The 26,305-nt window shown below is 45.4% G+C and overlaps 1 protein-coding gene across 4 annotated transcripts in view; it reads right to left on the bottom strand.

Moving 5' to 3' along the window:
- Positions 1-26,305, bottom strand: part of LOC138978321 (5'-3' exoribonuclease 1-like) — a 71,840-nt gene that overhangs the window by 8,286 nt on the left and 37,249 nt on the right. For 2 of the 4 annotated variants that reach the window (XM_070351027.1, XM_070351028.1), the window contains exons 23-37: positions 21,623-21,736; positions 19,398-19,490; positions 17,501-17,757; positions 16,947-17,033; positions 16,105-16,240; positions 15,161-15,223; positions 14,780-14,982; positions 10,171-10,537; positions 9,518-9,646; positions 8,390-9,184; positions 6,719-6,851; positions 4,942-5,134; positions 4,342-4,423; positions 3,605-3,718; positions 2,190-2,334 (exon numbers count right to left, since the gene is read on the bottom strand). In XM_070351027.1, the coding sequence (XP_070207128.1) occupies positions 2,190-2,334; positions 3,605-3,718; positions 4,342-4,423; positions 4,942-5,134; positions 6,719-6,851; positions 8,390-9,184; positions 9,518-9,646; positions 10,171-10,537; positions 14,780-14,982; positions 15,161-15,223; positions 16,105-16,240; positions 16,947-17,033; positions 17,501-17,757; positions 19,398-19,490; positions 21,623-21,736 (2,911 nt within the window). The remainder of the gene's footprint in view (positions 1-2,189; positions 2,335-3,604; positions 3,719-4,341; positions 4,424-4,941; positions 5,135-6,718; positions 6,852-8,389; positions 9,185-9,517; positions 9,647-10,170; positions 10,538-14,779; positions 14,983-15,160; positions 15,224-16,104; positions 16,241-16,946; positions 17,034-17,500; positions 17,758-19,397; positions 19,491-21,622; positions 21,737-26,305) is intronic. The other 2 variants (XM_070351029.1, XM_070351030.1) reach the window with 2 other exon arrangements.

Genomic DNA, 26,305 nt, shown 5'->3' with positions numbered 1-26,305 from the left:
TGTGAAAAATTTCCGAAAACCGGAAACTCGTGGATTGAACCACCATCCGGCTGTCCAATGCCAGCGGAAAGGCTGGGAAAGGAAGCGGATGTAGCCTGAGAAAGGCTAGCGGAAGCCGCAACAGCGGAACCGGAAACCACAGGCTGATGAATGACTCCCGCCAGCAGCGAAGTGCTAACGGCGGAAGTCAAACCTCTCCTGCCACCGGAAGCCGCCCCGACTGGAATTGAGGGGGCGGAACCAGCAGAGGATCCTCTCCTGCCACCGGAAGCCACCCCGACTGAGATTGAGGGGGCGGAACCAGCAGAGGACTGACTAGCATGAGCATCGACCAGCCCCAATAAATTGGAACCGGAAGATCCTGTAACCTGTCTGCCAGCAGCCACCCCGACTGGAATTGAGGGGGCGGAACCAGCAGACACATGCCCTTCACATCCCATGCCCAGGACCGTGAAAACGGAGCCAGGTTGGTCTGTGGAAAAACCCTTACTGTCAGTGTGCAATTCCGCCGAGACGGAAACCGACGTCTAAGGTTTGCGTACTTCGCCAAGAACACCCGAAAGTGCTGATGTCCTAGACTCAGACAAAAACTTGTCTAAAGATGAGTCCGACATATCCAACACCGTCGTTGGATCTGCGACCACGCCAGCGGACGTGACCGTCGCAGTCGGTTCGAAACGAACCCGCACAAGCGAATGAACATTTACAACACCCGAAGGAAGGGGCAGAGCAGCACGCGAGGCTATTTGCCCTTTCCGACGAGATCAAAACATGCACCTCTGTTTAAAAAGACGATAATATCGCCAGCAAATCGGCTTTAGTCAAAGCTAAAACAGCGCTAGGCGCTTGAACTTTATAGAAAGAAGCCGCAACAGACGAGGTAGGTTTGTCAATCGAAACCGTAACACAATTCATCATTCGCCGGGTTGAAAACGTAAACAGAAACGTTATCGCTCAGTGAAAATTTTCTGAGTACGAGACGCAGTGGTAGTAGCTACCTTAACTTTAAATTGGTTGCATTGCCTGACTGAGAACTGGGAGAGCAAGCCTGGCTGGTCGAACTCCGAGTTTTCACTCACTCTCTAAATCTTAAGGTTAGTCCGCCATTTTGTATGACAAAACTGAACCAAAAAACAAGTTGCAACACACTCCAAAAGTTAAAACAAACGCGTCTCGGTAATAAAAATGAAAGCTCTCACCCAATACTTGAAGTAGAGATGAACCAACAACAGCGTTACCAAGATTCGATGGTCAGTCACCGCCGTGAAGACCAATAGCTTTAGATCAAAGCCAGAGTACTACAGCACGTCTTGCTCCGTGCGTTGAAGAAAAAGGAATGAGTATTACCGGTATACGGCCTGCGCATGCGCGGGCACCGGTAGGGGAGATAACTACCACGGATCATGCCTTATATGGCAGGTGGCTTTTGTTTTAGAGTTATCTCCCCATGTTACAAGGTAAGAGTGCTTCAATGTCTTAGCAACCAAATGAAGTTATTGCTATCTATCTATGTGAGTTGGGTAAGAATATGTAATTTAATGGAACTTTTGATCATAGACAAAGCGAAACATTCACTAGTTTTGGAACATAAGAAGTCTACCCATTTCATTGTTTTTTTCTGTGACAGAATGTGATGAGACACAGCAACTAAGATGGGAAGCAAGAGCAGAGAGATAGAGAGAGAGAGAGAGAGAGAGAGACAAGACAGACAGAGAGAGAGACAGAGAGAGAGACAGAGAGAGAGAGATAGAGAGAGAGATAGAGAGAGAGAGAGAGAGAGAGATAGAAAGACAGAGACAGAGAGAGAGAGATAGAGAGAGAGATAGAGAGAGAGAGAGAGACAAGACAGAGAGAGAGAGAGAGAGAGAGAGAGAGAGAGAGAGAGAGAGAGAGAGAGAGAGAGAGAGAGAGAGAGAGAGAGAGAGAGACAAGACAGGCAGAGAGAGACAGAGAAAGAGACAAAGAAAGAGAAACAAAGTGAGAGAATTAAGTGTCTGCATGAAGTAAACTGTCAAACTGATTTCTGTGCAACAAACAGAATGACAGCCAGCTTAGCAATCATGAACACATCAACCACCCAACGAACCGACCAACATGTTTCACACAGAGTTTGGACTAAATGACAGACAGAGTGAGGTAGATTGAAAGACAAACACGCTATCAGGAGGGTAAAAGAAAAAGGTACTGACGCATAAGGGGGTGAGGGTTGGCAACAGGACTGAAGGCGGAGTTTGGGGAGAGGAGTCTCTGCCCAGGTCTCAGCATCCCCATCCCAGGAGCTGGTCGCTGCATCCACGGCATTCCTTGTCCCGGGAACCGCATCTGGGCCTGCTGCTGTAAATCCTTCAATACTCAAGTTCACACAAATCCAAACCCAGAGAGACTGCTAAGGTTTCAACATTCAGAATCTAAAAACAAGAATTGTTATATGAAGTCTTATATCGCGCGCGTATCTCCAGACTCGGACTCAAGGCGCAGGGATCTATTTATGCCGTGTGAGATGGAATTTTTTACACCATACATCACGCATTCACATCGACCAGCAGATCGCAGCCATTTCGGCGCATATCCTACTTTTCACGGCCTATTATTCCAAGTCACACGGGTATTTTGGTGGAAATTTTTTTATCTATGCCTATACAATTTTGCCAGGAAAGACCCTTTTGTCAATCGTGGGATCTTTAATGTGCACACCCCAATGTAGTGTACACGAAGGGACCTCGGTTTTTCGTCTCATCCGAAAGACTAGCACTTGAACCCACCACCTAGGTTAGGAAAGGGGGGAGAAAATTGCTAACGCCCTGACCCAGGGTCGAACTCGCAACCTCTCGCTTCCGAGCGCAAGTGCGTTACCACTCGGCCACCCAGAATTGTAGGTTATTGGAACGTTATTTCCAGAATTATTGACAAAACAAAACGTTACATTTACAGTACGTCGACCCACTGGTCTGTTAAGCAGACAGACAGACCAACACTTGTGGTACAAATAACGAACTTATCTCAAAATCCTCAATGAATCTTGCATGCAAGATTTTCAAGTTTTCTGGCCACTATCAAATGAAAGGTTTCCACGTGCCTACGAGTACAGCAGAATGCCCGTCTTAAAAATGTACATGAACGAAGAGCCTGAAAAAAAAACTTGACCAATTTACATTGTATATTCTTTATGGCCTGAAAGTTTCTTAATTGTTGTCTAGTGTGCCAGTAACCGCACATTAATTTTGACCAAATAAGGTCCACCAAGTTTTGCACTTGGAGTATTCTCAAACAAACTTGGTGTATTTTCAGAAAAATTAGCATACTCCACACAGTATTTGAACATCCATGATTCATACATGCTTCACACGTGTCCGTCGCACCGTTAATTAAGTTTACCAAAACATTTAAAACAAATGCTTCTTTTAATGATTACTGACAACAACTGTAATCATGTGTCAAAATACTGGATCGGCTTTGGGATGCGCTTCTGAAGAAAAGTAGAGTAGGAATTTTTCTGGTCGTATTTTTTTCCCAATGAGTGTAGTGATCATATTCTAGACAATCATGCGTACAAAATACGGCGAAATCGTATGGGTTCCCAGGTCTGGTCCACGTTCATGCTTACCAGACACAAGAGAGCCATGCTAGCCGCACTTTCCGCTGCTTCCTCCCGACTAGGACACAGGGAGCCTTCAAAGCGAGCGCCTCCTGGGATTGTCACCAAGCTGATGAACCCTTTCTGTCAGCACAAAATCAAATTCACAACTGTTATGGATAGAACATTGATGCTTGTCACAAAAGTGAGCACAAAACCAAACAAATAAAAAACAACTATAGGCCTCTGTCTAGAAATACACATGAACACACTTGCGCTTTCTCTCTTTCACAGAAGACAACCTACCAACTTCCTCCTTTCGAAAACATTTCGAAATGTTGGCGGAGTTTCTTTTTTTTCCTGGGAGAATGTCGCCTTCTTCCGGTTGGAAGCAGTTGAAGACAACCAGAGACTGCACTGAATATCACAACTTCGCACAATGTCCAAATTTGCCAAATACAATGAGCGCTTCTGGAGTGATAGCGCCAGACAACTCCTGTGATCTTGCCGCGAGGTGGCGCCAGTTACCAGCCAGAAGAAAGAAGGGGCATAACCTCACCAGAACCGACCATTGTCTGTTTACAGTATAAAATGCACGACTTACACACGAACTGTTACCAAACAGATATGCTATTTGGGACCAATGCAATTTTTTTGTCCTTTCTCGTGTGATCTTGCCGCAGGTGGCGCCAGTTACCAGCCGAAAGAAAGCGGGGGCATAACCTCACCAGAATCGCTCATTCACTTGTGTGTATCTGTGGACTGACCTGTTTATGCTGGAAGTTGAAGTCATACCCAGGCAGTTGTCCTGCAAGCTGACACAGCAATGCCAAGTCATCCACTGGGCTTCTGGTCAAGAAAGAAAGAAAATGTTTAGGTCTACCTTTATCCTTGGTCTACTGAAGCTGAGCGAGAAGTGATAGGGATGTGTACATGTGTGTGTGTGTTCGTGTGTGTGTACGTGTGTGTGTGTGTATGTGTGTGTGTGTGTGTGTGTGTGTGTGTGTGTGTGTGAGTGTGTATGTACATACGTGTGTGTTTGTGCGAGTGGGAGACAGAGACAGACAGTGTGTATGTGTATCTGTCTGTGTGTGTGTGTGTCTCTTGGAGTCAGACACTGATGCATAAGATGTGTGTGTGTGTGTTCGCGCACGTGTGTTAGAGAGAGAGAGAGAGAGAGAGAGAGAGAGAGAGAAACAGAGAAACAGAGAAGAAAGACGGAGAGACAGATAGGAGAGAGTGAGTGTGTGCACCAACATGCTCATGCACAAAAGCCTAAACACATGCTTGCATGACCCATCCTCGCCTGTACACACACAGAAACAGACACAGACTTTCCAAACAACACCAGCACTTTGACCACTCACCTTCCTTTGCCTCTAACCTGCCCTGGTGCCCCAGGCTTGGCCAGCAGTCCAGGGGGAGGAAGCAAGGGTTGGGGCGGCCGAACTTGCTGCTGCTGTTGCTGATGTCCGTGCATCGATGGGGCCTGTTGCTGAGGGTGTGGATGTGTTTCTGGCACCGTCTCTGGCATGGAGGAGGCAGGCGCTTGCTTTGCAACTGTGAAAGAGAAAGAGATGTTGTGAAAACCTTTCATCTATATTTGAACAATGGGGTCCTCATTGTCACCAGAGTACAGTGGAAGCCCTCTCTTGAACAATGGGGTCCTCATTGTCACCAGAGTACAGTGGAACCTCTCTCTTGAACAATGGGGTCCTCATTGTCACCAGAGTACAGTGGAAGCCCTCTCTTGAACAATGGGGTTCCACATCTCTTGAGACTTTCCCCCTTCAAAGACCTTACTTTTTCAGATTTTCAGTTCCTCCATTTTAAGTCTCCCTCTTTTCAGATTTTCAGTTCCTCCATTTTAAGTCTCCCTCTTTTCAGATTTTCAGTTCCTCCATTTTAAGTCTCCCTCTTTTCAGATTTTCAGTTCCTCCATTTTAAGTCTCCCTCTTTTCAGATTTTCAGTTCCTCCATTTTAAGTCTCCCTCTCTTTCAGATTTTCAGTTCCTCCATTTTAAGTCTCCCTCTTTTCAGATTTTCAGTTCCTCCATTTTAAGTCTCCCTCTCTTTCAGATTTTCAGTTCCTCCATTTTAAGTCTCCCTTTTTACAGATTTTCAGTTCCTCCATTTTAAGTCTCCCTCTCTTTCAGATTTTCAGTTCCTCCATTTTAAGTCTACCTCTTTACAGATTTTCAGTTCCTCCATTTTAAGACTCCCTCTCTTTACAGATTTTCAGTTCCTCCATTTTAAGTCTCCCTCTTTACAGATTTTCAGTTCCTCCATTTTAAGTCTCCCTCTCTTTCAGATTTTCAGTTCCTCCATTTTAAGTCTACCTCTTTACAGATTTTCAGTTCCTCCATTTTAAGTCTCCCTCTTTTCAGATTTTCAGTTCCTCCATTTTAAGTCTCCCTCTTTACAGATTTTCAGTTTCTCCATTTTAAGTCTCCCTCTTTTCAGATTTTCAGTTCCTCCATTTTAAGTCTCCCTCTTTTCAGATTTTCAGTTCCTCCATTTTAAGTCTCCCTCTTTTCAGATTTTCAGTTCCTCCATTTTAAGTCTCCCTCTTTACAGATTTTCAGTTTCTCCATTTCAAGTCTCCCTCTTTTCAGATTGTTAGAGGTCTTAAAAGGGAGGTTCCACTGTAGTGTACAAATCATCACGGTAAACCTGAATACAAGAAGAGGCGAGTAGCGGTGAAATGTGGGACTAAGTACACAGCCATTTTTGCTCAGATGACACTTAGTGGTAATTTGGTAGACGGTAAGCAAAGCAGTGGAATGTTTATCTTCTTCAGGTGTCTAAATCTGCAAGAATTATTTTAATCACATTTCTTTTCCTGTTATCTCCTCCTGCACAGAAAGCAAAATATAACCAAAGAATCACAGAAATTCTAAAACAGATCGACTGCTAATGATCCGAAATTCAGAATCACAAAAACAAGAATTGCAGGTCAGGGGAATGTTTAATTATTGACAAAACAAAACAAAACAAAACAAATGTAACGTTTTGTTTTGTCATGAAACAAATGTTCCCATAGCCTACAACTCTTGTTTTTTGACAAAGAATCACATGCAATAAATTTACTGTTGTCGTCTGAGCTGAAAACTCACACGGGCGCTTTCTGTACTTCATGCTTACCGTCAAACAGCTCCTGCAGAGAGACCTGTCTGCCGTAGGTAGATTGCTGACCGACAGGTTTGCTGACCGATTGAGAACTCTGGTTGTCCTCTACACCAATCTTCAGCATTTGTCTCAGAGCTGCACTGCCATCCTGAAACAAACACACACATATTTCTTTTCTTTCTTTTCTTTCTTTGGTGTTTAACGTCGTTTTCAACCACGAAGGTTATATCGCGACGGGGAAAGGGGGGAGATGGGATAGAGCCACTTGTCAATTGTTTCTTGTTCACAAAAGCATTAATAAAAAATTTGCTCCAGGGGCTTGCAACGTAGTACAATGTATTACCTTACTGGGAGAATGCAAGTTTCCAGTACAAAGGACCTAACATTTCTTACATACTGCTTGACTAAAATCTTTACAAAAATTGACTATATTCTATACAAGAAACACTTAACAAGGGTAAAAAGAGAAACAGAATCCGTTAGTCGCCTCTTACGACATGCTGGGGAGCATCGGGTAAATTCTTCCCCCTAACCCGCGGGGGGTACACATATTTGTGATAAACAAGATTCACTGAGTTCATGCAGTGCATTTCTTTGGTTTTAAACATTTTTTTTTTAGGTAACTTTGATAAACTTGCAATTTTTCAGCATGTACATGTTTCAAATTTCAACCTATCTTTAACCTGCACAAATCAGGACTACCATTCATTAATGAACCGAGTTTCCATCGCTCATTCATTCATTATATTCAGTCAGCGAGTCAGTCAACAAGTCAGTCAAACAATCAACTGGTCGATCACCCTCAACCAATTAGTCCCCCAGTCCTCAGTCTGTCAGTCGGCCAAACTGCCAGTCAGTCAGTCAGTCAGTCAGTCCACCAGTCAGTTAACCAGCCAGACATTCAGTCCACAAGTCAGTCATTCAGCCAGTCATTCAGTCCACCAGTCAGTCATTCAGCCAGTCATTCAGTCCACCAGTCAGTCATTCAGTCCACCAGTCAGTCATTCAGCCAGTCATTCAGTCCACCAGTCAGTCAGTCAGTCCACCAGTCAGTTAACCAGCCAGACATTCAGTCCACCAGCCAGACATTCAGTCCACCAGTCAGTCATTCAGCCAGACATTCAGTCCACCAGTCAGTCATTCAGCCAGTCATTCAGTCCACCAGTCAGTCATTCAGTCCACCAGTCAGTCATTCAGTCAGTCATTCAGTCCACCAGTCAGTCATTCAGCCAGACATTCAGTCCACCAGTCAGTCATTCAGCCAGTCATTCAGTCCACCAGTCAGTCATTCAGTCATTCAGTCCACCAGTCAGTCATTCAGTCCACCAGTCAGTCATTCAGTCATTCAGTCCACCAGTCAGTCATTCAGCCAGACATTCAGTCCACCAGTCAGTCATTCAGTCATTCAGTCCACCAGTCAGTCATTCAGTCAGTCATTCAGCCAGACATTCAGTCCACCAGTCAGCCAGTTAATCCCACCTCCAAAAAAACTGTTTCAAACTGATCCACACACAATAAAACAATATGAGGATAAAAGTCGCTTGTTCATTTTAATGCTTGTTATTCTCTCAGGTGCCAGGAGAATGGTTCCGAGTAACTCTCACTTACTCTATTACACACGTTGTATGCATTTAGAGCGCTTACTTCCCTTTGTTCATGAACCACACACCATAAAACAACACTCACTTCAGAAGGGGGCTGAGCGGAAGCTCCCGCGTTGGACGGAGAGGTCGACTTGGGTGCCGTCTGCAGGGCAGCAAACAGCGAGTTGAGCTCGGCCGAGGACGCCTCTGGGTCAGCTGACATGGACACTGCCCTCGTTGCCAGCTCAAACATCGCCTGCACTCTGTCCGTCTGTGCCTCTGGCTGAGAGGGACTTTTAGACTGTGATTTGCTTGCTGGCGTTTTGTCCGAATCTCCTACGGACTGAGCTGAATCACCGAACATTGCTGCTGCCTGGTCAAAGAAAGCCTGGACCGATTCGGTCTGTGCCTCGGGCTGCGATGGACTTTTGGACTGCGCTTCTCGCACCTTTTCCGCCTTCTGAAACAGCTCAAGGACGTTGGGGGATTTCTGATCAGACACAGCTTGGCCAGTGGCTGCTTTGGGCTGACCCCTGTTGGAGTTGGTGATGATTCTCATTTTTCTCGTCTTGGCATCCTTTGACCCACGCCCGCTGGATGGGGATTCTGACTTTGCCCTTTCCGACACAGCATCTGACGTCTCCCCGGACTCCGACAAATCCACCAAGATTCCTGTCGGTGGTTCATGCTCCTCTTCTTCAGAGTCGGCAGAGGGCGGAGCAATCTTGCCCAACTTTTCAGCCGCGGACTGCAGTGAGGTGGCATTGAAGATGGGCGATCCCATGCCGCCAGGCTGTGAGGTCTTGGGAGCCATTACGGGGCCTCCAGGAATGTTGGACTGCAGCAGTTGGTTCCAGATGTTGGTGAAGTCACTGTTGTCTGATTTTGACACGCTGGTCTGCAAATAAAATAAATAAAATGAGTTGAAGATAGCTTACATTTCAACCAGATCTCCTAACTATTTGTTGAAGATAGCTTACATTTCAACCAGATCTCCTAACTATTTGTTGAAGATAGCTTACATTTCAACCAGATCTCCTAAGTATTTGTTGAAGATAGCTTACATTTCAACCAGATCTCCTAAGTATTTGTTGAAGATAGCTTACATTTCAACCAGATCTCCTAACTATTTGTTGAAGATAGCTTACATTTCAACCAGATCTCCTAACTATTTTGTCATCCTTTGTGTACTCTTTTTTTTCTGTCAATGAATCCACTAGCCTTGACTCACCATGTTTGAAGGGGGCACTCTGGAGGCTTTGGGTGGAGACGTGGCCAACTTGGGTGTGACAAACTGTGGCTGGGCCTGAGCCTGGGCCTGGGGCTGAAACCCGTACACGTTGTACCCAGATTTGGGATCCTAAAATAGCACACAAGTCTCATCATTCCTTTTTCTCTGCGAGCCACAAATAAATTTCATTCATTCATTCTTTGGTATCTGATGTGTGATCAACACAGGCAGGAGAAGAACACCACAACAGAGAACTTTTCATAAAGACACAGCTTTTTGTTTGTTTTTTTGTTTGCTTAACGCCCAGCCGACCACGAAGGGCCATATCAGGGCGGTGCTGCTTTGACATTTAACGTGCGCCACACACAAGACAGAAGTCGCAGCACAGGCTTCATGTCTCACCCAGTCACATTATTCTGACACTGGACCAACCAGTCCTAGCACTAACCCCATAATGCCAGACGCCAGGCGGAGCAGCCACTAGATTGCCAATTTTAAAGTCTTAGGTATGACCCGGCCGGGGTTCGAACCCACGACCTCCCGCTCACGGGGCGGACGCCTTACCACTAGGCCAACCGTGCCGGTGACACAGCTTTTGAGCCATAGCAATTTCAACAATAATTGTCCTAAAATAACAGGAGAATCTCGCTCACCTGACCCCTGGTCATCATGCTGTAACCTCCACCTCCTCCTCCTTCTCCTCCGCCTCCCTGCCGATGACCTTCGTTTCTCATCAGGGAAGAGTATGACCCCTGACCTTGTCCTTGAGAGTATGACCCCTGACCTTGTCCTTGGGAGTATGACCCCTGGCCTTGACCTTGGGAGTATGACCCCTGACCTTGCCCTTGCCTGTTGCCCTGGTAACCGTGACCTGCTGTTTGTTTTTGTTGCCAGGGATTGGTTGGAGGCGGGGCGGCGGCTTGCTTCTGCTTTTGTTGTCGGCCATGTTTTCTTGTCTCGCCGTGCGTCAAGTTGAGCACAGACACAGGTGGCACTCTGTAACCTCTCTTTGTGGAGCATCTGAGGAACACAAGTGTATATTTGTTAGTTTCTCCAGCACAGTGCATAGTCAACCACCCCTTTTAAGACCTCCAAAAATCGGAGAAAATCAAGTTTTAACAAGTCGCGTAAGGCAAAAATACAACATTTAGTCAAGCTGTCGAACTCACAGAATGAAACTGAACGCAATGCAATTTTTCAGCAAGACTGTATACTCGTAGCATCCTGCTGAGCGAGTCGGCCAGATTATAGAGCCGGCCAGAGAGATATTCCCCTGAGAAATTTATTTAGTGTGAAAGAAACCAAATCAGAATCCTGTAAACTCTGTCTGACAGGGAGTGAGAACTTGCTCCTTCCTGCTAGTTCACATAGCAGCTGTAATTAAGCAGCTACCAAACAACAATTCAATTCAATAACAAGAAGGGCAAAGCCCATACGACTCACATGCTTTACACATTTTTCCTACCAAAATACATGTGACCTTGACCCAAGTTCAAGGTCATCCAAGGTCATGCAACACAAAGCTGTTAATTCAAGACATAGGAAGTACAATGGTGCTTATTGGCTCTTTCTACCATGAGATATGGTCACTTTTAGTGGTTCACTACCTTATTTTGGTCACATTTCATAAGGGTCAAAGTGACCTTGACCTTGATCATATGTGACCAAATGTGTCTCATGATGAAAGCATAACATGTGCCCCACATAATTTTTAAGTTTGAAACAGTTATCTTCCATAGTTCAGGGTCAAGGTCACTTCAAAATATGTATACAATCCAACTTTGAAGAGCTCCTGTGACCTTGACCTTGAAGCAAGGTAAACCAAACTGGTATCAAAAGATGGGGCTTACTTTGCCCTATATATCATATATAGGTGAGGTATTGAATCTCAAAAACTTCAGAGAAAATGGGAAAAATGTGAAAAATAGCTGTTTTTTAGGCAACATTTATGGCCCCTGCGACCTTGACCTTGAAGCAAGGTCAAGATGCTATGTATGTTTTTGGGGGCCTTGTCATCATACACCATCTTGCCAAATTTGGTACTGATAGACTGAATAGTGTCCAAGAAATATCCAACGTTAAAGTTTTCCGGACGGACGGACGTCCGGACGGACGTCCGGCCGGACGGACGGACGGACGGACGACTCGGGTGAGTACATAGACTCACTTTTGCTTCGCATGTGAGTCAAAAAAAAGGGCAGGTCTCACCAAAAGAAAGGCGAACAGGTAAAGGCCCCCCCAAGCCCATAAAGTCACAAAGACAAGGGCTAGGGAAAGCCAAGTGAACAGACGAATTCTGCACGTCTGACGTGTGTCGTCGAAAATCGAAAATGATTATTCCGGATGCCGGCGCTCACGTGGTGCGCGGTGGGTTAAGGGTAACCAGGTGGGACAAGGCATCGTCTGTTTTTAGCTTGGTTACCACCCTTGCAAGGACAGGTAATTTGAGTAGTTTTTTTACATCTAGCATATGAGATTGAAATCAATGCATTTATGAGAATTGGAGTAAGAATATGTAATTTAATAGTGCACTATGACAAGTTCAAATAAGCTTCTGCAAAAGTAAATGTCCTGTAATTTAGTGAGTGTAATGACAGATAAACACACAGTGGGATCTAACCAGATAGAAAATGCTGGTGGCATTCTAGACACAGACAGGAGCAAATGGAACTGAAAACACACCTAAAATCACAGACACACCCCTATCCCCTCCCAAATCGCATTGTAGGCACTAAGATCCCAACCTACACACACCTCAACAAGATTCCACCCGCAAACTCCTTGTCAAAGATGACACATTGTAAGCACTAAGATCCCAACCTACACACACCTCAACAAGATTCCACCCACAAACTCCTGGTCAAAGATGACACATTGTAAGCACTAAGATCCCAGCCTACACACACCTCAACAAGATTCCACCCACAAACTCCTTGTCAAAGATGACACATTGTAAGCACTAAGATCCCAGCCTACACACACCTCAACAAGATTCCACCCACAAACTCCTTGTCAAAGATGACACATTGTAAGCACTAAGATCCCAGCCTACACACACCTCAACAAGACTCCACCCACAAACTCCTGGTCAAAGATGACACATTGTAAGCACTAAGATCCCAGCCTACACACACCTCAACAAGATTCCACCCACAAACTCCTTGTCAAAGATGACACATTGTAAGCACTAAGATCCCAACCTACACACACCTCAACAAGATTCCACCCGCAAACTCCTTGTCAAATATGACACATTGTAAGCACTAAGATCCCAACCTACACACACCTCAACAAGACTCCACCCACAAACTCCTGGTCAAAGATGACACATTGTAAGCACTAAGATCCCAGCCTACACACACCTCAACAAGATTCCACCCACAAACTCCTTGTCAAAGATGACACATTGTAAGCACTAAGATCCCAGCCTACACACACCTCAACAAGACTCCACCCACAAACTCCTGGTCAAAGATGACACATTGTAAGCACTAAGATCCCAACCTACACACACCTCAACAAGACTCCACCCACAAACTCCTGGTCAAAGATGACACATTGTAAGCACTAAGATCCCAGCCTACACACACCTCAACAAGATTCCACCCACAAACTCCTGGTCAAAGATGACACATTGTAAGCACTAAGATCCCAACCTACACACACCTCAACAAGACTCCACCCACAAACTCCTGGTCAAAGATGACACATTGTAAGCACTAAGATCCCAACCTACACACACCTCAACAAGACTCCACCCACAAACTCCTGGTCAAAGATGACACATTGTAAGCACTAAGATCCCAGCCTACACACACCTCAACAAGATTCCACCCACAAACTCCTTGTCAAAGATGACATATTGTAAGCACTAAGATCCCAGCCTACACACACCTCAACAATATTCCACCCACAAACTCCTTGTCAAAGATGACACATTGTAAGCACTAAGATCCCAGCCTACACACACCTTAACAAGATTCCACCCACAAACTCCTTGTCAAAGATGACATATTGTAAGCACTAAGATCCCAGCCTACACACACCTCAACAATATTCCACCCACAAACTCCTGGTCAAAGATGACACATTGTAAGCACTAAGATCCCAACCTACACACACCTCAACAAGATTCCACCCGCAAACTCCTTGTCAAATATGACACATTGTAAGCACTAAGATCCCAACCTACACACACCTCAACAAGACTCCACCCACAAACTCCTGGTCAAAGATGACACATTGTAAGCACTAAGATCCCAGCCTACACACACCTCAACAAGATTCCACCCACAAACTCCTGGTCAAAGATGACACATTGTAAGCACTAAGATCCCAGCCTACACACACCTCAACAAGACTCCACCCACAAACTCCTGGTCAAAGATGACACATTGTAAGCACTAAGATCCCAACCTACACACACCTCAACAAGACTCCACCCACAAACTCCTGGTCAAAGATGACACATTGTAAGCACTAAGATCCCAGCCTACACACACCTCAACAAGATTCCACCCACAAACTCCTTGTCAAAGATGACACATTGTAAGCACTAAGATCCCAGCCTACACACACCTCAACAAGATTCCACCCACAAACTCCTTGTCAAAGATGACACATTGTAAGCACTAAGATCCCAGCCTAAACACACCTCAACAAGACTCCACCCACAAACTCCTGGTCAAAGATGACACATTGTAAGCACTAAGATCCCAACCTACACACACCTCAACAAGATTCCACCCACAAACTCCTGGTCAAAGATGACACATTGTAAGCACTAAGATCCCAACCTACACACACCTCAACAAGATTCCACCCACAAACTCCTTGTCAAAGATGACACATTGTAAGCACTAAGATCCCAGCCTACACACACCTCAACAAGATTCCACCCACAAACTCCTTGTCAAAGATGACACATTGTAAGCACTAAGATCCCAGCCTACACACACCTCAACAAGATTCCACCCACAAACTCCTGGTCAAAGATGACACATTGTAAGCACTAAGATCCCAGCCTACACACACCTCAACAAGACTCCACCCACAAACTCCTTGTCAAAGATGACACATTGTAAGCACTAAGATCCCAACCTACACACACCTCAACAAGACTCCACCCACAAACTCCTGGTCAAAGATGACACATTGTAAGCACTAAGATCCCAGCCTACACACACCTCAACAAGACTCCACCCACAAACTCCTTGTCAAAGATGACACATTGTAAGCACTAAGATCCCAGCCTACACACACCTCAACAAGATTCCACCCACAAACTCCTTGTCAAAGATGACGTCCAGCATGGTGTCCATGGGGTTCTCTGCGGGATGAATGCCGATGACCGTGCCCCGCAGACCGAAGGGCACAGAGTAGCCCATCTTGACCACCACCACGCGGTCCAACATCTCAAACACTGTGCCGGGGTCTGGCTCCAAGGTGCCTTGGTTTGGAAGCGGCTGGAAAAAAAAGAATGACGTTCAGTAAGTTTCAATACTATTGCTCAAGCTTGCACTCTTTTATCAAACTAAGGTCACTGTGCAAGAGGTTAAACTGTAGTGTGACGCGTTAGGTATGACTTGGTCCAAAGTTTACATCCGTCTTAGTTGGACCAGGCAGAAAACCACTAATACTTACCCTGTAGATGAGATGTGGTTTGACCTGCATCTTCACCTTCTTCTGTCTCTTCTTGTTCAGTTCCTGAAACACACAACATCAACAACCACAGAAGTGTCATGACATGTACAAAGACAACACTAGTAAAAAAAAAAAAAAAGGAAAAAAGATCCTACACAGAAAATAACACAGAGACAACACTAATCAAAAAAGTTTTAAAAAAAAATATTACTACAAACAAAGAAAATAAAACAGTTAATGTTCACAGGCACTTTCTTAGTTTCTGCCAGGCTCGTAACTACCATCATAACCCTGCACAATCTCTTTTTGTGTGCCTGTCTGTCTCCCTCACACACACACACACACACACACACACACACACACACACACACACACACACACACACACACACACACACACACTCTCTCTCTTTTTCACAATATGCTCATTCTCCTTCTCACAAACACTCTCACACTTTCTATCTCCTCTCTCTTTAGACACAGACCTTGTACCCCCCCCCCCTCCCCCCCCCCCCCCCCCCCCCCCCCCGTCCTTATGCTGAAAGGGCTCATAGCCTAGGACTGGGAGTAATAAACCAATCAGTCTTCTTCCTCAATCTTCAGTCAGTCCCTCTTCTTTCTCACTAACAAATAACACCCCCCCCCCCCCCCCTTATGCTGAAAGGGCTCATAGCCTAGGACTGGGAGTAATAAACCAATCAGTCTTCTTCCTCAATCTTCAGTCAGTCCCTCTTCTTTCTCACTAACTAATAACACCCCCCCCCCCCCCCCTTATGTTGAAAGGGCTCATAGCCTAGGATTGGGAGTAATAAACCAATCAGTCTTCTTCCTCAATCTTCAGTCAGTCCCTCTACTTTCTCACTAACAAATACCCCCCCCCCCCCCCCCCCCCCATCCCCACACGTCTCTCCAACTCTCTTTCCCCTGACAAGTAAAGTGACTTACCACCACCTCATCCACAGCGCTTTCAACGGCCAGCATGGTAGAGTCACCCAAGATGTTGGCGCCACTTTTCATGGACTTGACCTGAGAGGATGGCAACTCCTCCAGAAACTTCAGGGTCTCCTTTAGTGTCTTGCCACTGTAACACACACACACACACACACATCATGTCCCAAACTATCAAAGGAGATTTCAACAGTTCTTCCTCAAAGGCATAGAAAGCTGATGAATATACACGCTAATTGCTTTACCCAGAGCTGGAGACAGACTAAATTAAGTTCCCTGCAAAATATTGTGGTCTAGGAGCCCTTAAATGTTGAGATATTTGAATTTTTATTTTGATCTAGATGGTCCTATTTATAGATTTGGCAACACATGTAACGTTGATGCAAGGGAGCTAACACCGCGGCTTTGTTGACATCCTCACTTTTTCAGAGGCTAGAACAAGCTGTAATGCATGTATTATGGTCCGCGCATGGTGACATATCATCATTATATGGTCTTATGGTGCGTTTGACATCGATTGTGGGCAAACTACACTTTGTAAACACGGGAGTGCGTTAGTATGCCTTTAAGCTGCCCAACCATGAGTTGTGCCGTCGACTGTAAAAACGGTATTCTGGTGTTCTTTGATGCAACACACAGCATGTCCAATTCCAAAGCTTGCATCAAATTGTGCTTTCAACAGTACAGTCGAACAACCCTTTCCACTTGGTCCCTAGAAAGGTAGTCGCTATCGAAAGGCGAATTATAAGAAAAAGTTGTCAGCGATCCTTTGGGATGGTTGTTGTGGGTAGGGGGTTGTTATTGAGACAAGGACGCACATGCTTGTAAGCAACACTCACCTTTCCTCGGGGAACAGCTCAACTTCCGTGTAGATGTCACTGTTGCCTGTGTGAGAGGTAGCGATGTACTCCAACATGTCTGAGAACCTGTCACAATCATTGCAAGTCCTCATTCAGTCACAGCAAATCACTCAAAAACAACCTGCATTCGTGGTATTTCTCAGAGGCCAGCCAGCAGGGTGTACCCCCATCCCCCAGTACTTGGTCAACCTGACACTAAGACAGGGATGTTGCTTGGCGTGGGCAGTTACCACAACACATACACATCTTTGAAATTGCCAATGCTGTGCCGTCATTTTGACAGTTCTTCCAATTTTTTCTCACGCTGAGGAAAACGTGCCACAAAGGTCTGCCTTAAACTTTGGAAGATAGTTACCTTTTTGTCAATTTTGTCAAATCTGCCATTGAAAATCTGTCCTAGCAACATCTCTGCTGGAACCAACTCTATTCCATGTTGCAACCTCCCCTCTGATGAACTATGAAAGGAAACTTGCATCGGTCCCATATAGACTTACCGGTTGTAGGGACATTAAGATAGAAGAATGTGAACTCACTCAGCGAGATACTTGTTGATGGTCTCCAGACACTTGTCGGAGTACAGCCAGCCGTCGTCGGTCTTCTTGGTGTAACCAGGCACCTCCTCGCCGCGCTTGGTGAACTTGAGGTTGAGACCGATGTTGGCCTTGGATTCCGTGTTTCCACCATCGCCTCGCAGGATGAGAATGGTTCCAGTGATGCGCGCCAGCAGGTGTTTGCTGATGCCGAGCCGCTGTGCAGCAACGTAGCCTGGCATGTACTGTCTGTCTTCATACTGTAACACAAATGTTTGTCTATCAGCTTGACTGTAATGTCTGCATACGTGTAAAATGATGTCCAGTCTGTTAGCTGAGCGTTGACTGTAATGTCTGTCTACATGTAAAAAGATGTACAGTCTGTTAGCTGAGCGTTGACTGTAATGTCTGCCTACGTGTAAAATGATGTACAGTCTGTTAGCTGAGCGTTGACTGTAATGTCTGCCTACGTGTAAAATGATGTACAGTCTGTTAGCTGAGCGTTGCCTGTAATGTCTTGTCTGCCTACGTGTAAAATGATGTACAGTCTGTTAGCTGAGCGTTGACTGTAATGTCTGCCTACGTGTAAAATGATGTACAGTCTGTTAGCTGAGCGTTGACTGTAATGTCTGCCTACGTGTAAAATGATGTACAGTCTGTTAGCTGAGCGTTGACTGTAATGTCTGTCTACGTGTAAAATGATGTACAGTCTGTTAGCTGAGCGTTGACTGTAATGTCTGTCTACGTGTAAAATGATGTACAGTCTGTTAGCTGAGCGTTGACTGTAATGTCTGTCTACATGTAAAAAGATTTACCTCCCTTTTAAGACCCCCCTCATTTAAGACTTCCACCTTTTTAAGACCTTTTTTTTTAGATTTTCTTTTCAAAAGCTCTGCAAATTAACCTCCATTTTAAGACTTGGTTTTCTCAGATTTTCAGAGATCTTAAAAGGTGGGTTCCACCGTACAGTCTGTCAGCTGTATGTAGACTGTCCTGTCCTGTCTGCATGCTAAGTAAAGTACGGTAGCCTTTGTCTTGAGAGGATTTCTTTGGGATCAGTCTATAAGTGTTGATATACATTGCAGGCGTCGTGTCCAGTCGGGTATGCCACAGTACGGTGGTACCTGTTACATATGGCCTAATTCTAGAACAGAACCATGTAGGTCTCAATTTAGTACTAGCTGAACAACCTTTTAGCTGTCGAAGGCAATGAATCACACAGCACAACTGACAGCACCCATGTGTCCATGCTCAAGTTTTGTTACCTACCTGGTGTCCTTCTTCTTCTGTCTTCATGGGCTTCTTCTTCTTCTTCTTCTGCGTTCGTGGGCTGAAACTCCCACGTACACTCGTGTTTTTGCACGAGTGGAATTTTACGTGTATGACCGTTTTTACCCCGCCATTAAGGCAGCCATATGCCGCTTTCGGAGGAAGCATGCTGGGTATTTTCGTGTTTCTATAACCCACCGAACTCTGACATGGATTACAGGATCTTTTCCGTGCGCACTTGGTCTTGTGCTTGCGTGTACACACGAAGGGGGATAAGCCACTAGCAGGTCTGCACATAAGTTGACCTGGGAGATCGAAAAATCTCCACACTTAACCCACCAGGCGGCCGCGGCCGGGATTCGAACCCTCGACCTTCCGATTAAGAAGCCGACGTCTTACCACCCCGCCCGTCGTTCATGGGCTGAAACTCCAACGTACACTCGGTTTTTTTTGCACAAGTGGGTTTTTGCATGTATGACCGTTTTTACCCCACCATTTAGGTAGCCATACGCCACTTTCAGGGGACTGTCCTTCATATCATAGAAGGGTTATTTTATTTTGATTCTCCTTTTTTCTTATTTTTTTTCTTCTTCATTTTGGTTTAGAATGAATTCTTTTGCAGAAACGTTACCTGCCGCCCCTGACACACTGCGCTGAAGTCTGGTTCCTGCAGGACACTGAAGGACACACGCACACGCCCCTCCTGGTTGTCAATCTCCAGCACCTGCACAGGTAAATCAATTGGTTTAAACAAAACTTTTATTCAGTTTTAGCATTGTGATATATACTGTTCAAAAAAAGAAACGCATAGCTTGTAATATTTGGTTAATTTAGTTATATGGCTACAAGGATATCCACCAAACTGCAGAAAATGTTTATCTGGTCGTCGACCTTTCGTCCATTGCCACAAGTGAGCTCTGCACGTGACGCATGCGTTATCAGTGGCTACAATGTCAAAATTGCTCATTTGGCATGACCACTCGTCATGCTTCAGTGTAATCTCGTGAAACTCGGGGAATATTGAGCTCTCACCATGTCTTCCAAAACCCATAAAAGCGGATTGTTCGCCACAAAGAAATCAGACGACAATTCAGCGACGAAAGATGGCCCGATTGAGCAGAGAAGACCGCCAAATTGCATTGGGTCGTTTACAAGCAGGCCAAAGTCAAAGTGCAATCGCCAGGCACTTCCACGTGTCCCAGAGCACCATCAGTAGACTGTGGGTCAGGTTTCAAGCCACTGGCTCCGTTGCTGACTTGCCACGAGCGGGAAGACCAAGGGCGACAACTGCTGCTCACGACCGCTTCATACGGCTCCGCCACCTCCGGAATCGTTTCCTGTCGGCCTCATCTTCTGTCCAGGCTCTCCCCGGGCCACACCGATTATCGGACCAGACCGTGCGGAACCGCCTGCATGAAGCTGGTTTGAGAGCTCGCAGACCTCACAGAGGAGCTGTCCTCACCCGCCGCCATCGCCAGAACCGAGTGCAGTGGGGCAACCAGCACCTTCGCTGGACCGTCCGGAATCACTGGAGACACGTGTGGTTCAGCGACGAGTCCTACTTCCTGCTCCAGCGACATGATGGTCGGAGGAGGGTCTACCGGAGAGTAAACGAACGTTACGCGCCCAACTGTGTGGATGAGGCACCCGTTCATGGTGGTGGAGGCGTCATGGTGTGGGGGGCGATCAATACCGCTGGAAGGAGCACCCTGGTGCACGTCCAAGGGCGCATAACTGCCCAGCGATACGTGGAGGAAATTCTGCGCCCACACGCCCTTCCTCTTCTGGCTGACCAGGATGCCATATTCCAGCAGGACAACGCTCGCCCGCACACAGCACGACTCACCACCCAGTTCCTCACCGACCACCATGTCCAGGTGCTTCCCTGGCCATCCATGTCGCCAGACATGAACCCGATAGAACACCTCTGGGATGAATTGGACAGACGTGTGCGCAGGCGAGAAGAAGCGCCGGCAAATCACCGCGATCTATTGCAGGCACTTCAGGAGGAGTGGGACACCATCCCACAGCAAGATATCCGGCATCTGATCAAGTCCATGCCCAGAAGGTGCCGGGCAGTTGTTGCTGCTCAAGGCAGTCACACCCCCTACTGACTTGACAGCCTCGGCACCCAATCGTATTGATTGACTGATTGATTTGAAGATGCAAATGAACTGTGTGTGCATTCAACTGTGTCCATACCAAATTTCAAACAAATAATCTAAATATTGGATTTTCTGTTAATTTTTTCGAAAAATAAAACAAATTTGGCAAGTAGCAACTATGCGTTTCTTTTTTTGAACAGTATATATATATATATATAGTATCAAACATGCAGGATCCGTACTCGAGCATAAAGCTTATATTAGCGAATCAGAAGAAAATGAGTAAAACCATGAGTTAAATCAATTAAAATCAATCAATTAAAATCAATCAATTAAAATCAATCAATTAAAATCAATCTCAAAGCAGGATGCGATAGAAATGGAGCAAAACTTTCATTACAGCCTTAACTACACATCTACCACATTTACATAGCACCCCCCCCCCCCCCCTTTATCCCCACTACATGTATCAAACTTTCAATACAGCCTTAACTACACATCCCTCACACCAAAAAACTCCCCTCCCTCTCCCACCACATTAACTTAGCCCCCCCCCCCACACACATACACACACACACACACACACATACACTTTATCTCCCCTACATGTACAATAACATCAAACTTATAAACCCTCTTTCCAAAGGCTTCATTTTAAAACTCCCTGAAGACGGGAGTGCTGCTGTCTAATGATGATAAAAAAGTCGAACACACAAGCTTAGTGCAGGTGCACTCAACAAGGACAACTGACCTCTCCCTGACAGGCGTAGTGTGGATTGCCCAGCATGAACACACTGGCCCCCACGGGGAAAAGCTCATCCATGGTGCGGAAATGCATGTCGTCCGGCGCGTGGCTCTGGATGTCCTAAAGGTAACAATACAACAGCCGCTACATCATCAACTTTCACACAATTTTAATATGTAGCTTGGAACAAGTTCTACTCAATACAACAGCCGCTACATCATCAACTTTCACACAATTTCAATACCGGGTATGTAGCTTGGAACAAGTTCTACTCATTTTCTACACTACACAGCCTGTTGCGCCCAAGCCTGCGCATGTGTGCGTCTTAGTGTCCCTCTTACAAGATCTTTCTTTGTGTGATTTGGTTGTTTAAAATAACCTGCTTTTTGGCTCACGAAGTGTAGCCTATGCGATCGTAACTTTGTCTGTCTGTGCGTTTGTGCGTGTGTGCGTGTGTGTGTGCGTGTGTGTGTGTGTATGTCTGTGGTAGAAACTTTAACATTTCCGAGTCTATGTGTGAGTGGTTATCCAAGACTATGGATAAAGCTCGCATAAGATTACGTCACGGTCAAAAGTGTTTGACGTCAATTAATGCATCATGACGGCATGCCTCCCTGTCGTCTTTCTCTCTCGCGTGGTGTGTGTGGTCTCGGTCATTGTTATTTTGAGCGGGCCGAGACTATTTGGCAGTCGTGTCCCTGTAAGTAGGCTACATGCAGACAGACAGATCTAGATCTAGTGTCTCTCTTTCTTGCACAGTGTCACCTAAGCTTACTGTGTGTGTGGGTGTGTATGTGTGACGGAGTGATTGAGTTTGTGTTACTGTTTGTCTATTTCTTACGTGAGCCTTGAAGGCTTCGCCTCTTGTTTCTCAAGACTTTATGCCTCCTTCAAGCAAAACCCATGCTTTGTCTGTGCTCTAGATTCTGGATATCAGCTTGTTTCTGTCTTTGGGTCTATTCCCACTGCCAAGTGCTGAAACCTGTTTCTACCTGTCTGTCTCTCCTTTCATTGGCCTTCAATGCTCCAAGTCGATCTTAAAGTCTGTAATCCCCGAATCTCCTCTTCTCCCTCCCTCCACAGTCACTGAAAGGATCCAATCAGCATGAAACCTAACCCTTCAGCTGTTAAAGGTTCTTCTTCTTCTTCTTCTGCGTTCGTGGGCTGAAACTCCCACGTACACTCGTGTTTTTTGCACGAGTGGAATTTTACGTGTATGACCGTTTTTTATCCCGCCATTTAGGCAGCCATACGCCGTTTTCGGAGGAAGCATGCTGGGTATTTTCGTGTTTCTATAACCCACCGAACTCTGACATGGATTACAGGATCTTTTTCGTGCGCACTTGGTCTTGTGCTTGCGTGTACACACGGGGGGTGTTCGGACACCGAGGAGAGTCTGCACACAAAGTTGACTCTGAGAAATAAATCTCTCGCCGAACGTGGGGACGAACTCACGCTGACAGCGGCCAACTGGATACAAATCCAGCGCGCTACCGACCGAGCTACATCCCCGCCCCGCTGTTAAAGGTTAATTCACTAATTAACAGCACCACCCGGCTGATAGTGATATGCTGCAATACGTTTACACAGGGTGCTACCTGCCATGTGAGGCCCCTCCTATGAGAAGACACCTTCTGGTGTCCCTTTATCTATTATATTGAAATAAATATGTAACACTTTCCACTGGCCCACAGGGTGTCGTTTCATCAGAGTTAACACTGTGCAGTGGTACCTGTGGCGTGAGGCCCCTCCAATGAGCAGACACCTCCCTTGAAATGACACCTTCTGTTGTGGGCGGGGATATAGCTCAGTTGGTAGCGCGCTGGATTTGTATTCAGTTGGCCGCTGTCAGCGTGAGTTCGATCCCAGGTTCGGCGGAAATTTATTTCACAGAGTCAACTTTGTGTGCAGACTCTCTTCGGTGTCCGAACCTCCCCCCGTGTACACTACATTGGGTGTGCACGTTAAAGATCCCACGATTGACAAAAGGGTCTTTCCTGGCAAAATTGCTTAGGCACAGTTAATCGAAAATTTTTAATTAAATTTTCATTTGATTAATATACTTACCCGAGTCACATATTAGCATTGACGCAGTCGAGATGCTAGGTAAACCGAAACGCTATCCCGTCTATAGTCTAAGGGAAGCAACCCAAGCTAAAAAAGTAGCAAGCTTGCTACCCTGGGTTGCCTCCCGTAGCGTGTCACGACACAGATCTCGTACCCAGTACGAGACACCCTCATTCGACTTCTAGAATCCAAAGAAACTACAAGCGGGGAAGGTGGGAGGGAATTACCTATGTGATTCGGGTAAGTATATTAAGGGCAGGTGGGCCAGTGCAAAATTGACCAAATCGTTCAAAACACTGTTTTGGGTATTTTAGCAGATTATGTTTCCATAACATACCTATCATCCATGTGTGTCGGTGTTTTTGTCAAAAGTGTCCTATTTATCTGTCAATAAAGACAAAATGTGAACATGTGTGGCATTGATTGTCTTCTGTAGTCGATATTCCCCCGCCAAAAAATGTCTCATTTCAAAGGCTAGTTACGGCTTTGTCCTCAGCAAAACAGTGCATTCACGACATACGAAACTGCGCAGCAGCTCTTGACCTATAACATGACATCAGTGTTTTGATGAATGTTCCATTCACTCAGCCACTTGTCCGTTGCAAAGGCAGCAATCGTAATCGAACGGAAATGTCCTTATTTGGAAGGTACTCGACATCCATTGGTTCGTTTCATAAACCGAAATCGGGAACCAGTTTACTTTGTGAGTGCGCATGCTCAGCTTACGAATTTTGCATACGGAAACTACCGAAGAGACTCTCGGCCATGACGGGAACACCCGAAGTTCACTCGGTTTTACAACATCCTGGTTACACATCAAACGATCGGTGACAACCGAAAGCGAATTTTTCCTTGAGAAACAACCTTTGATACGATAACAATGGCTCGAAATAAGAAAGAGGACAATGTCTTTATTAGTTCGGTTAGCAACAACAAGTAGTTCCGCTGGTACTAGGCCAAAGTTTGGATTCTGTCGGTGTTTCCGATACAGAGGAAAGCTTTGATCTCCACGCAGATCCACAGGTCGCCATTTCCGAACACGCCATGCAGCACACTTTTTACGTCTCGGCACTGGCTTGCTTTGCGCTGAATTTGAGTCAGTTTCTGTGCAGTATCTCCTCGACAAGCAAGTTGAGCATTTGCTACGCAAAAAAAACAAAAACAGGAGAAAGTATCCAACATCAGTCAGATTATCGGTAATGTTTGCTGGGCCTGCCATTTCCCGAACGAAACTGGATCAGCAACTGTTTGTATCAATCTGCACTTTCGTAAATTCCGTCACTGTCTTGACGAACTGTGTCATTTTCTTCACCGCGATACACAGTTCATTGCGAAGAGCTTCCTCAGTAAATCGTTCAGATTCCACTACGATTTGTTGTCAAAAAACAACTCAAACGAAAGTTTCAAACTCATCATCCTCCATCTTGCTTGTCGAAGCACCAAAGTACTGTATCGATGTAAAAACAAAAGCAGAAAACTTCGAGGAAACCAACAAATCGACGAGATAACGGAAGGAAATAAGTCTCGTTCTGGCTCAAGTAAGTTACCGTTAAAAATACCGTTATTCTCGCATGCAAATACAAACGAGAATCGCGGGTCATTGATACACGTTTAGCGCTGGGGCAGTATCCCCATGCTGGTTGACAGAGGGAAAGAAGGGATGGACGCATAAATTCTCTGCTGACGTGCTAAAGGCTAAGTAGTTTGCAATTCAAATAAACTAAGCTGTTCATTCATAACACAGTTTTGTCCTTGTGTGTCTGTTTCAATAGTGTTTCTGTGGTGTTCAATCTTCAATGTCGTTTTTCTCAGTTCAGCCATTTTGCCTACGGTTACGTCTTGGGTTACGCGATTTCTCTGGCTGTAATTTAGCTAGAGCAATATTTTCTTTTGTAGTTTGTGCAGAATATAACATTCTGGGGGATTACGAAGGGATTTTGCTGAAATTTTATTATAGTCATATCCAGATTATTTCAAAAAATAATTTCGCAAGCGTTACCCTAAAGTTTGACAGTTGTAACAAAGAAGTGTTCCTAACTCCAAATATAAATATAATAAACAAAATCTGCTTCGTAATCCCCTAGAGCATACCCAGAAGGATAAAATAAAACAATAATTAGAAGTGTGACAATCACATCTGATGAAAATCCGTGTATCTCCTGTACTCCACTTTTGTCTGTACAGGCAAATCCGGATAAGACGAAATTGAAGGGACCGAATTGTTATTGTGTCCTATCCGAAATTTCGACTTGGTCATAGTACAGTGGAACCCCTCTCTAGCGACCTTGAAAATGTTGACAAAAATCGGTCCTTATGGAGGGGGGTCCTTACAGAGGGAGGGGGCGGGGCCACAAAGAAAGTCACCTCAGATTTTCTTAAAAAAAAGAAAACAGAGAAGTTTGAGTTGCTGACGACCGTTTCCTCAAGCAAACTGCTTCGATTTCATGTTTGACATTGTCGATGGTGTCCACCAGTTCTGGTGCATGTTTCAATGCAAAAAGAGTTAGTTTCTGAGCAAGCATTTCTTTACAGCAGTCCCTGCAATGATGAAGGCCCTCCGAGAAAGAGAGTGAAAAATCGGCCACCGTTCTCAGCATCGCGTATCTGTGTGTAACCTCTTTC

Source organism: Littorina saxatilis, linkage group LG10 (genome assembly GCF_037325665.1).
Source record: "Littorina saxatilis isolate snail1 linkage group LG10, US_GU_Lsax_2.0, whole genome shotgun sequence".
Lineage (NCBI taxonomy): Eukaryota > Metazoa > Mollusca > Gastropoda > Littorinimorpha > Littorinidae > Littorina > Littorina saxatilis.
Note: the sequence above shows the minus strand (reverse complement) of the source record. Positions and strands in the feature narration are given on the sequence as shown.